The sequence below is a fragment of the Chaetodon auriga genome, chromosome 21 (genome assembly GCF_051107435.1).
Source record: "Chaetodon auriga isolate fChaAug3 chromosome 21, fChaAug3.hap1, whole genome shotgun sequence".
NCBI lineage: Eukaryota > Metazoa > Chordata > Actinopteri > Chaetodontiformes > Chaetodontidae > Chaetodon > Chaetodon auriga.
In genome coordinates, this window is record NC_135094.1 from 5854646 (window position 1) to 5870508 (window position 15863).

Sequence of the window (15863 nt, forward strand, 5' to 3'; positions counted from 1 at the left end):
AGCTCGCAATCGCACCTTCGTGAGTGCTTCAGACGTACTCTTGCATGTGTAAGGACTCCACACAGGGCAGTGCAGCCAGTCAGGATGCTATAAAGTTTCAATCTGCCACATTTAAACTGTCCAAAGAGGTCTTGGAAAGGACATGTGACAGTTTCAAATACAGCCGGTCAGTCGCTGCTCCAGTGGAGAAAATAGGGAAATAGATAAATATAGGAAATTACTGTGAAGATACAGACTCAGTGAGGGACTCCAGCTTCTCTGGAAGTTCCACGTTGTCAACCACAGTCATGTTATTTCCCCATAATCTCCTGTGTGATTGTACAGTATCTGAGTAGTTGTATATTTAAACTGCTTACTGAAAGTGTTTTTCATGTACATTACAGTGGAGCTGCGTCTTGGGATTATCACTGCTGGGAATATGAAAACCAGATTTGTGGTCAGTGATCATGATCATTTCCCAATATCCCCAAAATGCACATTAGTCAGCATGTTTGAACGCCCCTCTTCTTATATTGGTAATTCAAACTAGAAATGACATAAACTGTAAAAAAAAACTAACTAAATCTTACTTTATGAGAATAGTCTCAATTAAGATGCATTACTAATACTGAACATACATTTCAAACATGCTTTCAGAGTGATTTTGTAGTAGTTAAGTGGATGTCTTGAGCAGCTCCATGTATTAAATATTGAAAATTACAGGACATCAAGAATGCTGAAGCACAATGCAAAATTATATGATCGCTCATCTCAGTGGTTGTTTACAAGAAGAACAGAGTGGTATTAGATAGAGCGCCTTCAGATATACCTGTCCACACATATCAACCATTAACCTGTATCCTTACAATAGTGGAAATTATACAGTGGTGAAGAAGATTACTGTGGTGCACTGTGATATTAAAGTAGCTCAGACTGAACGTTGACTTGTTAAGTGTTGGTGTGAGGTGCAGTTTTATCCCTTTCACAGAGGCAGAGCTGAATCACCCCACACAACTGTTCATCTGCTAATGGCTACGAGTACAAAACTATTTATTAAAATACAGGTAGTGAGGTGCAGGTTCGGGGTTCTGATTATGTTGAAATGACTCAATTCAGCGTCAGCGGACTGTTTCAGCGTTTTTTGACTAACACAGAGAGAAATCATAAGCAGCCAGTTAGCCTGAAGTTGACGTTCCAGAATAATAAATCCTTTGGCTTTGAATGAATAAAGTCTGACAATGTTTAGTTTCTGTGTAAATTTGGTCCAAATTAACTTCTTTGCCGTTCAGCTCTGCCGATTATGTAACATTCATTCTGAGAGCGCACTTTCAAAGTTTCAGTTAAACTGAAGAGATTTGTGTTTTCAAAATAATTTTGCATCTGAAAAGTTTCAAGGAGAAGTCAAGCAAAGTCAGACTAATAAAATCAAACAAGACTATGAGTCCACACAACCGAGCTGACAGCAAAGACAATGTTAATATGCTGATGGTTAACGGGAAGCATCTTAGTTTAGCATGTTAGCATGCTAACATGTGCTTCTTCACAAAAGCATAAATATTATTAGGTTCCTCACCATTACTGGTTTTGTGTCATTACATTCAAAACTATTTCTTAACCAAAATGCTGCGTAAATTAAGATTTTGATGGTGCTAGATGAAAATTCAGTGGTTCACCGGAGATATTAGGATTCATCCTGTGGGCTCCATGAATGTTTGCACCAAACTTGATGGCAATCCATCAAACCATTTGATATTTCATTAAAAAATATCAACCTCAAGGTGGCGCTAGATGAAAAGTCAGTAGGATGCATCCTGTACAAATGTCTGTATTCAAAGCAATCCCTCTAATATCTGCTGATTTCAACTTTAAGGTGTTAGATAGACAATGGAGCGTGTCCCTTTACGTTCATTATCAGTGTCTTCCTGACAATACAGTTCAACTTTTTAAAGTGTGGAGATGCTGCGTGCTGCACATTTCATTTTCAACATGAATGATTAGAAAATTATTGCATTGCATCAGAGAAACCGCCTCAGTATTATCCCAAACCCCCTTCTCACCCTGTGTAATAATAGGATCTGTCTGTTTTGAGCAGGGCTTCAATCTGTGGTTGGCCACATTTCCAGAGTCAGCACATTCTGTCTCAATACCCCATTCCACTGTAATTCCTCTGAAAGAGTAAACTTTAAATGGAAAAATAGACTTTTGCCCACTCATCCTTTAAAGCTCTCTCATACAGAATTCTAAACACATTTGTCTCTTGTTCCAGCAGCCGATGCCAAAAACTCTGTGGGGGGAAAAGTAAGAGAGCAAGAGGAGTCGTTCAGGGTTGGTTTGTTTGATGGGAGACTGATGTGTCATCAGATAGACAACAGTTTGTTGGTGTGTGTCCTATCATTATAGAAAGATATGAACAAGTCCTCCAAATTGAGGAGGCCTGTTGCTGCTCTGCACTTTTTGTGGAGTAATTTAAGATTAGCAACTGGGTTCAGGTTTGAAATAAGAGTTTGGATTTGTCTTCAGGCTAGCAAGTAGCCTCAGCGCTGATTGTAGAGTTTACAACATCTGAGACCTCACAGCAAAGTCAGGAAATAGTCTAGCACAAGCACAAAGTCATTTTTACTATTTTGTTTTTTTTTCAATAAACAAGAGAGAAATACATATAAATTAATGAGCTTTAGAAGTGCTAATTTTGTTTAATTTGAATAGAGCTAGGCTAACTGTTTCCACCTGTTACTAGTCTTTATGCTAAGCTAAGCTAACTGTCCCCTGGCTTCAGCTAAATACCTGACCAACAAAGATAAGAGTGGTTTCAATCTACTCATTTAAGTCTCAACAAGAAACTGAAACAGCTTATTGTGTTTTGATGACACAAAATCTTTGTAACAACATTTTCTGAAAATTAAAACAAACTATTTAACATCATATGATACATGAGCTCCAGCCGATGTTTAACCTGTAACCTGGGTGGTGGGCCTACAGCATAGTTAAACACTGACATTTGGAGCCTTAACTATTGTTTGAATAAAATTTTACACCCATGTTTAATTAGCTGAGAAGGGGAAAATAAGGGCCTCTACATCTCCTGTTTTCTAATTTGTCACTCTCTCGCTGCCAAACGTCAAACTGCCACACCCTAGACGTGATGTGATGCTGTTAAAACAGATGTCTCCAATCAAGCAGCACCAAATTAAAAGAAAATCTTTGGATTTCTTCCCTAAAATCACCTGTGATGACAACAGAGAAACGGTTGTGAATGTAAACCTACTTCCTCATCCTTTCCCTTGAGACAAACATAAATTTCAACCTCTGACAAGGCCATGTGCTCAGGTCGTACTCCCAAACCCGCAGCTTTGCCCTTGTAAAGTGCCGGCCCCTGTTCTTTCAGAAAATCAAACATCAGGGGCTCATAAAGCAAAACTGTTCCGAAAGGAAGAGAAAAGAAAGAAAAAACAAAGATGGACACATCTGTCAGCGAACAAAGAACATCTGCGTTGATGGAAGCAGGCGTTCCCTTTTCATTGAGAAGCGCTATGAGCTGTGGCAGAGCTTCACTCGGAGGAAGTCACCCTGAGCCATAACTCTGTCCTCGTCCACGCCAGCAGACAAAACCCAGTGAAGAGTGCAGGGGCTGGGGTGACAGCGGGTTAGCGAACTGCCTGAGTGTTTTTAACAGCCTGTATAATGGACTGTGGTTGTCTTCACTGCGCATCTGTTGGACCTCATGTTTTATGGCTCCATCCTTATTGTGTCTCCAGTGAAGCTTGGAGAGCAGAGGCCCTGTAAGAGTCAAGGCAGACCTGACGTCTGCTTGCTTTATTTCCTCTCTATGGAAATCCAAGTTCCAGCTACAGGACTCATAAATCACATCTGCAGGTTCAGGGCATCAAGAAATTCCTGCAGTTGGCTCTGTGACTGTTGTTCCATCAGTAATGCTGTCACAGTTGTTGCAGCACAATCTGAGCTGAAATGCTGGTTTTATAGTTTTGTGGGCTGTTTTCTTAATTTTCTTCAAGCTGATGCTTACAGTAAATTAAATATACAAACCCAGTTTTTTATGTCTGCACTGTTACATCATACCGAAATACTCTAGAGATCAATTTATGCACATTTCCCTCAACCTCAACCTGACACGTGGGCTCTTATTGGAATTTTAAATAGAGTTTTGTGTGTTTGAATGCTTGACCACGCAAAAATAGTCTGAAAAGAAAGATGCAGCAATGGATGTGCCAGAATTTCAGGACGGCTTCAATAAAAAGTTTGATATTTAGAAAAAAAGATGGCTATCTAGCATAAAGACTGGAAACTGGGGAAACAGCTAATGCTAGCCAATTCAAATGTTAAAAAAAAAAAAAAAATCCCCCCTGCCAGCACCTCTAAAACTCACTAATTAATACATTATATCAAGTTTTTTGGTGTGGAAAAAAAAAGAATTTGCGGCACCAGATTTTTTGGCCGGGAGCAGTGACCTCCTGGAGTCTGAGCCTGGCAACCTCAGAGTGACAAGACTCCAGTCAACGCTAGCTGTTCCTCTCCTGTCTTTATGCTAAGCTAACTGTCTAGCGGCTCCAGCTTCACACTTAAAGGGGCAGACATGAGCATGTTGTTGATCCTCTCATGCAGTATTTCCCAAAATGTCATCAAATTCTTTTAAGGTTTTGAACTTTCAGACTTCTGTAAACAGAGTTATGCATTCGATGTACTGCTTTATGATGGCTATGACGTCAGTACAGTAAAATCATAAAGCAAGAAGGTGAAAAAGAAAAAGCATATATTGCACAAACAAAAGCTTCATCTTTATAGACTGGTCAACATTATAAATCTTAAACTGTGTTGCGCACAGTCAGACAGTGTCTCCACACTGTACAGCGGTGCACATTAACCACAGGCTCATGATTTACTGGGCACACTGGGACGGAGGTCTCAACTAATGGAATAGCTAATGTTTCCATGACCGACACTTTAATCTGTGGTGGACCTCCAGCTTGCAACTTTACCATATAAATCTGAGCTACACTGTACATCAGAGGGTCCAGACTGTGAGTTACAGCCCTCTGTGTGTACTGTAAACTGCACATATATTTACATCAGACAAGCTCACGCAAAAACTAGATTTTTATATGTGTTCTGCATAAATTGCTTTATAATCTGAAATAGAGTAAAAGAAAACATTTGACAGTTTTAAATCTAACCTTCACCAATCAAGACGTCATTAAAACACACAACGATAATGACAACACCTGGAGAACTATCATCTGCCAAAAGCGCTCGTCCCATCTGCCAGGTTGTCAACATTAATGCTGTTACGTCTACACGCCTCCATTACTCTCACACTGCTATGAATAAGCAAGCACAGGTGCCTCACAATAACATGATTTACTGCTTCATATAAAACTGTCAGGTGTGGATAATAACCATCCCTTCAATGCTCTTGCATCTTTAAATGTCACTGCTTTCACTGAGCTGTTAGAGGTACTTTTTGCATTGCAGCATAATGTCTCAGATCTGTGTTTGATATTTTCACCCTTTCCAGTTAACAATCATATTTTGTGGTTTCACATCTGAGAAGTATTATTATCTCTAGTCATCTAATTGTTCTTTGTATGCGTCTTAGCAGTTCTGCAGAGCATCATGAGGTCGAGACTAAATGTAACTTGCATATGTCATTATGGGTGCAGTGCAAATTAAACCGTATCTTGCTGAACAACTACGACAACAAGATACTTTCATGTCAGGCTTGTTTTTGCAGTGTGAAACAATGAATTTTGTCCTTTAAATATGAGATTTCAATATCCTATAATTAAAGCAACAGGATAGTTTTCGTGTCAGATTAAATGAAATACATAGACTGTGCAGAGATTATGGGTAAAAAATCTACAAATTGTATGTCATGGAGGATAAATTCCTTGGATGCAGTCATGTGCTTTTGCACGTCATACTTTTTACTGCACCAACAAATACAGAGAAAATCAATGAGCTGCTGGTCTTGGGTTCATAATGCCTCACTAAAGGAAAGAAAAATTAAATCTGTCCTTCAAGAAACATTTTTGTTGAGCATACAAACTGGGACTAAGGGAGAAGCACAACTCCCACATGCACCCCATGGTGCCTGAGGGGCCCGCAAAACCACATTATCCACTAATTGACCTCCATGGCCATCGCATGGTGTATATCCATATGCCTGAAAACTTTACATTACACAATCACACACCCTGGCGGACAAAAGACGCATTCCAGTGCACAAAACCAGCTTGCAGTGCGCCGCCAGCACCATAGAGGGCCCGTCAGTGTTTTGATATTGTTGTACTTCTGTGGTTAAAAAAAATAAACGAAGAAGAAAAAGCCCCCTCAGCTGTGGAAAATGGCCGACGTTGAGATGGACATCGCGTCCACAAGAATGAATAATGGCAACGAACACGTGTAAGTTATTTAAGATAAGATGTTTGTGGTAATAAGGTGCAAGTGCCTTCCTCAGCTAAAATCTAAAGGGAACTGTTGTGTAAGGAAGAACTGTGGGGGCGGACAGAAGGTTCACGTTGTTGCCGGGCTAGCTAAATTACTTGTCAATGGCTGGCTAACGGTCGTAGCCAACTAGCTAATGTTCTTTAGCTCACCTAGCATTAAGTTTCGCTAAACGCATAACACATAGAAGTGTAACTCCGCTGCGGGGTTGTGTATTTTCTTCCGTGAAATGTAGCTATACCGAGCAGGCCAGTCAAACATTGGTATTTGGCTTCATGCAACGTTTCAGCAACGTAAGATAGCATGGCTAGAAGCTAACTGAGGATGTAGCTTGCTAGCTCTAAGTTGGCTAAGAACGGTTAGCGTGTCCGAGCTAAGGAGTGAAAATCATCTTGGCGGTCGAGCTCAGTGGAAGAGCGAAGAAGTCAAGTTTCGTGGCTATGAATGCCCTTGTCTCGTTAATAAGCTGATTTCTCTCGTTTAATGTCGCAGTTCTTAACGTTACTGCTCAGCGTTTTAGCAGTTTCAAGCTAAATTCAGCACATTACGTAACCGTGGTTTATCTCATGCTACCCACAGAGCTAACTTGTGCTTGTTGTGATGTGTCGTTAATGTTCGTTAAACGTTGCTTTGTGGACGATGGTTTCCACGTTATTGAAAACGTGCTAAAATGACTGTAGTGCAAGCGATGGATTTAATCCCGTATTTCCACAATGTCTGCTCATTAATTTTGGGAGAGGACGACAATTAATAAAGTATTTTCACAATTTGTTTTTTATTTTTTTTGTGTGTGAAATCTTTCACATCGTTTTTGTTTTAAGTGGTCTTATTAAACTGTAAGGACCAAAGTCGATTTCGCCTCTACATAGAAAAGATGTTTCTCTGATACTAGAAGTCATTGGTGCCCTGGTTGCCAATGGTTACTTGTGTTGGGGGGAGGACAACAATAGAAAGCTGACAAACACTATGAACTCAGTGTTTCTTAGGGCTTCAAAGTGTCGATTATTGTCATTGTCCATTAATGCATTGATTGTATTTTTAGTTAATTGGATGTTTAATGTGTATGTAAACAATGTTAGTATTGTATCTGTTGTGAATGTGTAATGTTTGCGTGTGGCAGCAGTGGTTCTGACAACATTGTCGTAAATTAATCCTTTCGATCAAACAAATCAACAAACTGATAATTGGTCATTTTAGCACTGATGTGTAATACTGTGCGCTCTCTTCGTAACAGGAAGCAAGATCTGGAAAGCCATGAAAGAAGTGGAAACGAGGACAGCGGAGACATGTCTGAGGAAGAAGAAGAGGAGGAGGAAGAGGTAGGGGTGGACCGCAGCAAGACCTAAATATCTTCAGTGGTATGATGCCATGATTCTGATCTAAATTTTTTACTTCACATTGAATTAAAATAAACTTAAATGCGGACAGTCGACACTTTGACCGTCTCAAACTGTAATGGCAGTGGTGCTACCTGTCTGCACCTCAATCTGGACATATAACAAAAGAAATAGCAAAACATGTCCCATAATATTTTGGCAGTTTTTCACAAATCTATATTTAACAACTTACAACATATCTAATTTAGTTTAGAGTGTTCTGTTTCTCTTCCTGCTCACAACATGTCTAAAATGTAAATATTGAGATGATCTCACTCCTGAATGAATTGATAAGCTGATGTGTTGTATCTCGTCCTAGGAGGAGGCAGCGACTAATGGCGAGAAGACGGCAGAGGAGTCCAAACATCACAGCAGCAGCGGAAAGCATAAGAGGAAAAAACACAAGCATCGTAGTAAGCACAAAAAACACAAGCATGCCTCTGATGAGGACAAGGACCGCAAACGCAAGCATCGTCACAAACACAGGAAACACAAACGCAAAGAGGGCTCCTCTCCCTCTGGTGCTGTTCTCTTTGGCTCCTCCAGCCACAGGAAAGTTGAATCCTCTCCCTCTTCTGGAAATCCAAGTCTGGACGACAGGGCCTTGCTGGAGGACTTGGAGAAACAGAGGGCCATGATCAAAGCTGAGCTAGACAGCCAGTTGATGGAGGGCAAGGTTCAGTCAGGCATGGGCTTGATCCTTCAGGGTTATAACTCTGGATCTGAAGAGGATGGAGATGCTAGGATCAGAAATGGCGAACAGCGTCAAAGGGGCAGCTCAGGTAAACCCATATCTCCCAGAGCGGGAAAAAGTGGGAAATCTAGACGGGACTCAACAGAGGGCAGTAAATCCAGCGCCAGGCGTCGTAGTCGGAGTAAGTCTGCAGACAGGCAAGGACAGACCAAGGAGTCTAAGCAGGACAAGGTGACCAAAACCACGAAGGACACAGGCGTTAAAGACAGAGGCCGTGGCCGGAGCAGGTCAAAAGACAGAAAGCAGTCAGGCAGCACTGACAGGTCCAAGGACAGAACCAGGAAGTCCAACTCCCCCTCCAGCTGGAGAGGAGAGCAGAAAGGCAGCCGCCCCGATAAACGTCCCTCTCCACAGCGGGATGACAGACCAAACCAGGAGAGAGGGAGCCGACGATCCAGATCAGCTGGCCGAGAACGTCCAAGTCGCTCAGATGCTGACCGAGACAAACGACCAGCCAAGTCCCCATCCAAGGACGCGTCATCAGGGAAAGAGAACCGCTCCCCCCACAGACGAGGGCCTCACAGCCCCGTGAGGAAACGCAGTGCTTCCCCACGCCATAGAGATTCCCACCACCCCTCAACTAGTGCCTCAGACAGGACATCGAAACAGAGCCACTCTCCCTCCAGAACAAGGTCCCCCCCCAGGAGAGGCCGCAGCCGCTCACCAGACATGAACATCAGGAGGAGGGAGGCTGACAGGCAGGAGTCACCGCTAAGGTGGGTGAACTGACGTGTTTTGACTTTTCTTACTTCTCACAGTGAAGTAAGTTGACTGACAGATGAACCAGAGTTAAATGCCACACAAATTTATAAATACCTGAGTCTAAAAGATGTATAGAGATCAAACATTTGCCAGTTTGTCATTTGTTTTAAAACATAGGACTTAGAGTGCCTTTGTGAAACAACAGAAGTCATCAGAGTGAATTACGGCATCTTTGAAATGTGAAATACAAAACATCTTATAAGAGAAATATACAGTATCTCAAAGCTTTCACTCACAGTCCTTCATGCTTCTTCTGCGCCGTATCAGTTTCGTTCAAATGACAACATAGAACGTCTGTCCACTCTCCTGATGTTTCTACAGGAAGCGTCCCCGGCCAGATGTAGGACCAGGCAGAGATAGATCACGAGATAACAGTCCCAGATCATCCTCCCGCCGCAGGGTGAGTCGCTCACCTCTAAGACGAAGGTCCCCATCATTACGACGACGCTCCCGCTCCCCCCCTCGCAGACGGTCTCCGCTGGGACACAGGTGATGTTGCTTGTTACTCAACTTTCATCGGCTTCTGCACACACCTGAGGCGTTGTCGGGTGTTTGTGTCTGGAATTTATACAAGGTAATTAACTATCCTTCGTTTACATGTATGCCTCGCAGGTCTGGGGAGAGAGACCGGTACGGCAGGCTCAGGCAGTACCGACGCTCAACGTCCCGTGATCGCGAGAGGAGAAGAAGACACAGCAGAGACGAGGACAAGTTCAAGGGCAGTCTTTCAGAGGGCATGAAAGTCGACCAGGAGTCCTCAGAGGAAGAAGTGTGAGTTTAAAAAAAAAGCTCCTCTGACATCTGCTATACTTCCAGAGGATGGTGTTTCAATGTTGTTGTACATGTGAAATTACATCAAGTCGACGCAACTTTTTATTTTAGTTCACAGATGATGCAAAATCTGAAGATGTAAACAGGCAGTTTGTGATCCAGTTTCCTTCTTCTGTTCATTATTAAATTCACTGTCTATACCAAACAGGGTGCTAATCTGATCATTTGCTCTCAACGTAAAGTCTATTTATAAACAATGTAGCATGACTGCTACCAGCTGACTGATACTGGATAAGTTGTTCATGGCAAATGCTTCTGATGTCAAACTGTATTAAAGGCCTGAAAGAAAAGATCATGAAAAAGTTTTACCCTGACAATAACAGGAAGTTGTGATCCATAATTCTTGAGCCTTGTTTGTGTTTGCAGGTTGGACGACTTCGATGGAGAGGAGGTCGATGAAGAAGCTCTCATTGAGCAGCGCCGGCAGCAGCGCTTGGCCATTGTCCAGGTCAGTACGTACGGCTCATCCAAACCTGCCATGTTTTCGGCCACCATGTCAGTTCAGTATTGGTGAGGAAGCTATAAATGATGCTCTTCATTCAGTGGTATGTCTGCGTGGAAACAAATGACATCACTGACTTCCATGGCTTTCTATGATTGAGATGTATTCTTATGTTTCTGCCATTTACAGAAATACAAGGTTGCGAATGAGGACACAAACATGGTGTCAGAGCCCAGCAGCCCACAGAGCAGCACACGCAGCCGTTCACCCTCACCTGATGACATCTTGGAGCGAGTAGCCGCAGATGTCAAGGAGTATGAACGCGAGAACCTCAACACCTTTGAGGCCAGCATCAAAGCCAAGCACAACCTCATCCCCCAGGAGAAAGACGGTAATGCCCTGGTCAGAGCGCTCATATATGTTGGCATACAAGGCAAACTGAATGAACCCCACCACCCGGTGTGTGCTCAGTAGTTAATTGAATTAATGCAGTTCATTTCTCTGCAAATATTTGTAGAGGCTTGTGACGGTGCAAAATTCAATATTGCTCTCCAATATGTCCCCAGGAGTCATTCAGATTTAAGTGTAAGTTGGCGCACACACACGGGTCATTGTGCTAAATGCTGCTCAGACGTGCTGCCTCCTCATGGAGCAGATATTATTCCTCTCACCTTGACCAAACAGTGCTTTTTCCTCCATATCTGCTGGACAGAAGTATGTTTCTTCAGTTTGATCACGGTCAGTTTATCAGATATGGGGGAAGTGCAGTTTACAGAGGTGAAAGCCGATGGGTCTGGGCCTTAAAATTCATTACAACTAGAAATGTGCATTACTATTTGCACTTCCCTGCAGTTTGGAAGTATTTGACATTTTTGTGGCCTATTTCGCTCTGTTATGTCAGACTGGCCAAAGGATCCCGGTCTGTGCAAAGCAAAAATGGCTTGATTTGTGTGAGAAATGCAGAGTTGTGTGATGCAGGCATTTTAATTTTCTTTCTTTCTGTCATGTGTTCATTCAGTTGCTGGCTTGTAATCCAAAGCCTGGCTGTCTCTGCCACCTGCAGCATATTTTGAGCTCTGCAGAGTATGTGAATCAAACACATGTTCCAGATATTCTGTTTTACAACATGGTGGACGACTAGAAACTCACCCCGTGTTGTTTTATTGTTTTTGTTTGTTTCAGGAGCAAACCCAAAGAAGCCTTCAGCCCCCGACATGTTTACAGAGTCAGATGACATGTTCGCTGCTGACTTTGATGTAAGTATTTTCAGTTCAGGAGAAGATAAAGGTCAAAAGTTATAGTATTTCTAATCATCCTCTGCATTTTAGTATCTAGTTATTTTTCACTGGCTTGGTCGTAAGTTTCACCCAGAATAAGATGATAATAGGAAACTCTTAGTCTCAGCAGCTGTTGGAGCCTCATTTTTGTGTTGTTTCTGCAGAGCGCCAGGATGAGAGCAGCAGGCGTAGGAAAGGACTTCAAGGAGAACCCCAACCTCAGGGACAACTGGACTGATGCTGAGGGTTACTACCGTAAGTGGGCCCTGCCCAATCCTTATCTTTTCTCATACAGGTGTTCTCTGTGGGCAGATACGTGACATGGAATGTGCCGCTATCCGTGGAAAATCGCACACATCTACGTCGGTTTAACAAGTTTGTGTGATTATTTAGGGGTGAACATCGGTGAGACGTTGGACAAGCGCTATGATGTGTACGGTTACACCGGCCAGGGTGTGTTCAGCAACGTGATCAGAGCCAGGGACACTGCCAGGGCCGGCCAGGAGGTGGCAGTCAAGATCATCCGAAACAATGAGCTCATGTGAGTCAAACACTTTCACAGGAGCTGAAAACATTTCCCCTCGAATGTTTAACAAATGTTCCCAAACAAGTATCTATACTCAGAAATTCAATACTGTCAGCAGCAGTTTGATTGAAGTTGCTTTGATGAACATCAGTGATTTTTTTTTTTTTGGTCAACAGGCAGAAAACCGGGTTGAAAGAGTTGGAGTTCCTCAAGAAGCTGAATGACGCAGATCCTGATGACAAGTTCCACTGCCTTCGCCTCTTCAGGCACTTCTACCACAAGCAGCATCTTTGTCTGGTGTTTGAGCCTCTCAGGTACTGAAAAGCAAACTCATTTCTTCCCACTGATTTGAGATGTGTGCATCCACTGCTGTTTGTAGTGTTTATGTGATGGCCTCTATTGATCTTTTTTTTTTTTTGTCATCCATAGTATGAATTTGCGGGAGGTGTTGAAGAAATATGGGAAAGATGTTGGGCTCCACATCAAGGCTGTTCGTTCCTACAGCCAGCAGCTCTTCTTGGCCCTCAAGCTGCTCAAACGATGCAACATCCTCCACGCTGACATCAAACCAGACAATATCCTGGTACAGTGGGAACACTCGAAGTCAAGTTAAATCAGGTTATTGAAAGCTGAAAATGCCACAATCTTGATTGTGCTCATTTGTTCCTTGTGCTGAAAAGGTGAACGAGTCAAAGACCATTTTGAAGCTGTGCGACTTTGGTTCTGCATCTCATGTTGCTGACAACGACATCACACCATACCTGGTCAGCAGGTTCTACAGAGCTCCAGAAATCAGTAAGTTGGATTATTTGTATCAATCAATCAGTCGCACCGTTAATCAGCTGCATTCAAAGTTGGACCTTGCTCATAATTTCTTTGTGTCTCAGTCATAGGAAAACCGTACGACTATGGGATTGACATGTGGTCTGTGGGCTGCACTTTATATGAGCTTTACACTGGCAAGATCCTGTTTCCTGGATCTTCTAACAATCACATGATCAAACTAGCGATGGACCTCAAGGGCAAGATGCCCAACAAGGTAAAGTTGCATCATAAATTTTCAGTTCCATCAGCTATTGTTTCCCTTTCCTGCATGAAGTGAGACATGGTGCTCTCCCATGCAGCGTTCAAGACGTTATGGCTGATGCAACGATGTGGTTTTCTTTCCTCAGATGATCCGTAAAGGCTTATTCAAAGACCAGCACTTCGATCAGAATTTGAACTTCCTGTACATTGAAGTAGACAAAGTGACAGAAAGGGTGAGGTGTTCCTACTTACTTCTGCTAGTTTCGCCTGATGAAAATAGTGTGTGTTAGACAGTGTAATAACGAGTATGAAATGTTATTTCTAGGCTGCTCAGGTCAATATATCATAATTGAGTCAACTTAATTTTGCATCTCCGCTCATATCTCCGTATCTCTGCCCCATCAGGAGAAGGTGACGGTGATGAGCACCATCAACCCCACCAAAGACCTGCTGGCAGACATGATAGGAGGCCAGCGACTGCCTGAGGACCAGAGGAAGAAGGTGATGCAACTGAAGGACCTGCTGGACGCCACCCTGATGCTGGACCCAGCCAAACGCATCAGCATCAACCAGGCTCTGCAGCACCCGTTCATCCAGGAGAAGATCTGACACCCTGAACGCCACACACTCCCAGAGCAGACACAGAACCAACCACTAAACTAAAAGCTCTGCGGGAGCCCTGCCGCGAAGCAGCCAGCCCACAGACTTCTATTCAGAATGTCTTTGATTTTTCTTCTTCCTCAACTTTATTTTGTCTATGGATACATAATTGTGCTTTATTGTAAATAGATCATTGAAATGGTAGCCATTCTTGAAGACACTGATTTTGCGATTTATTATTGTAAACTTCAACCCCTCATACCCAGCAATGCAGTTATGGACTTTTTTTTATTTAACTGGCATTGGAGTGACAGATGTTTTAAAGAAAAATATAATTCCTGTAAATACTGTAATGTCTATTGCATTAACAATCTCGAGCAGCAGACAGTTTTGTTGTAGTTGCAGATGTCTAAATACATCATTTCTTTCTTAACCACAGTTGTCATTGTGGGGCGATGCATGCTTCTGAATGTGCACCCTTTGTTCTCTAGATTTCTGTGGTGCAGGCCTGTGTAAATGCTCTGTTTGTGCATCAGTGTCCCACATAGGAAGGAATAGATGCATATTATGTACTCCTTGGACAAGTTTTTCTTTGTTTTGTTTATCAAAGCAGGTAGTCATTGTTTTCTGTTGCTGGACATTTCCATGTTTTTAACCTCCCTCCCCCTCCAGCGCTCTGGCTTGGTCCTGGCTCTTAAGGCTCTCACATTCAAGTGCCTCCTGTATGAGCCTCGTGTGTTGAAACACCAAACAATGCTGGCCTCTTGAAGCCACACCTGTGACCCTCCTCTTCCATTGTTGTATATAGTCCACACTTACTGTCATTTCATGTGTGATTTTTTTTTTTTTTTTCCATTAAGTGGTTAAAAAAAACAATCTTGTGATTTCAATAAAGAATAGTTGTGGAAACGCTGCTGAAAGAGCACCTTCAGTATAAGACAACTTTTCAGTAATAAAATGTTTCCTATTGTATACCAAACCCCCTTTCTTCATTCTATCCCCAGCATGCGGACACGATGCCCTGTGCATCCTGTTTATCAATAGTTCAGTGCATATGAAATTGTTCAGCACTTAAGAGGAAGCGAAAGTCGTGGACCGTGCACAGATTTTGCAACTGGATGCCAACTGCCCAAAAGGGGCTTTTTGATCCTCGTCCACCCTTAAGTGCCGTCTGAAGATGGCAGGGGAGTTTGCAGGGATACGCTGCAGCTTCCGAAGCATCAAAAGTAAAAATGGCCTATCTTGTTTCCAGTTGGAACAATTTACGGCTCTCATGCTCCCTCTCTGCTGGGGAAAGTGTCTGTGCCCTTCATTTCCGTCACATGATTGCACTTGTGTTGAGCTTCAAAAAAGCATAATGAGAGACTCGCTTAGAGTAGATTCCCATTTTTCTCCGTCTGGAAAGTTAGGGAGTGATGCCAGAGCTCACCTGAAGCTTGTTAAAAGGACTTCAGATATGAGCTGATGGGCCGTCAGCCTTAAAGGCTCTGTGAATACATGTGGACTAAAGTGGGGTAAGCACCGGTAAAGATGTCCCGGTGAATGAGCGGGGATGCTAACACCTACTGGCTTTAATCTCAGCACACAGAGATGAGGGCTTTTAATGTGAATATGAATCCAAACAAGTAATTTTAAACATGCTATCAAAATTCATGAGGCTGAAATTGACAAACTGCTCAGCTCACGCCTTTCAATGGACTTGTAATTTCTTAGGATGATCAGAAGAGGGCATCAGAAGCACTAGATATACTTTCTGAATGAAGTTACTGATGGTGACTCTGTGTTTCTTGTATTCCTTAATGAGTGGAGCATATTCCCAAGCAATAATCTA

General features: G+C 42.6%; 1 protein-coding gene across 1 annotated transcript; it reads left to right on the forward strand.

The window, feature by feature from the left end:
- The first annotated feature begins 6316 nt into the window (after positions 1–6316).
- Positions 6317–14944, forward strand: prpf4bb (pre-mRNA processing factor 4Bb). Its single transcript, XM_076761515.1, has 16 exons — positions 6317–6396; positions 7673–7757; positions 8134–9284; positions 9652–9819; positions 9943–10101; positions 10528–10609; positions 10793–10994; positions 11786–11859; positions 12045–12135; positions 12274–12421; positions 12583–12720; positions 12836–12989; positions 13087–13201; positions 13294–13445; positions 13579–13665; positions 13838–14944. Exons 1-16 carry the CDS (start codon positions 6338–6340, stop codon positions 14039–14041), a joined length of 3069 nt encoding a protein of 1022 aa, XP_076617630.1. The 5' UTR covers positions 6317–6337; the 3' UTR covers positions 14042–14944.
- The last annotated feature ends 919 nt before the right edge of the window (positions 14945–15863 follow it).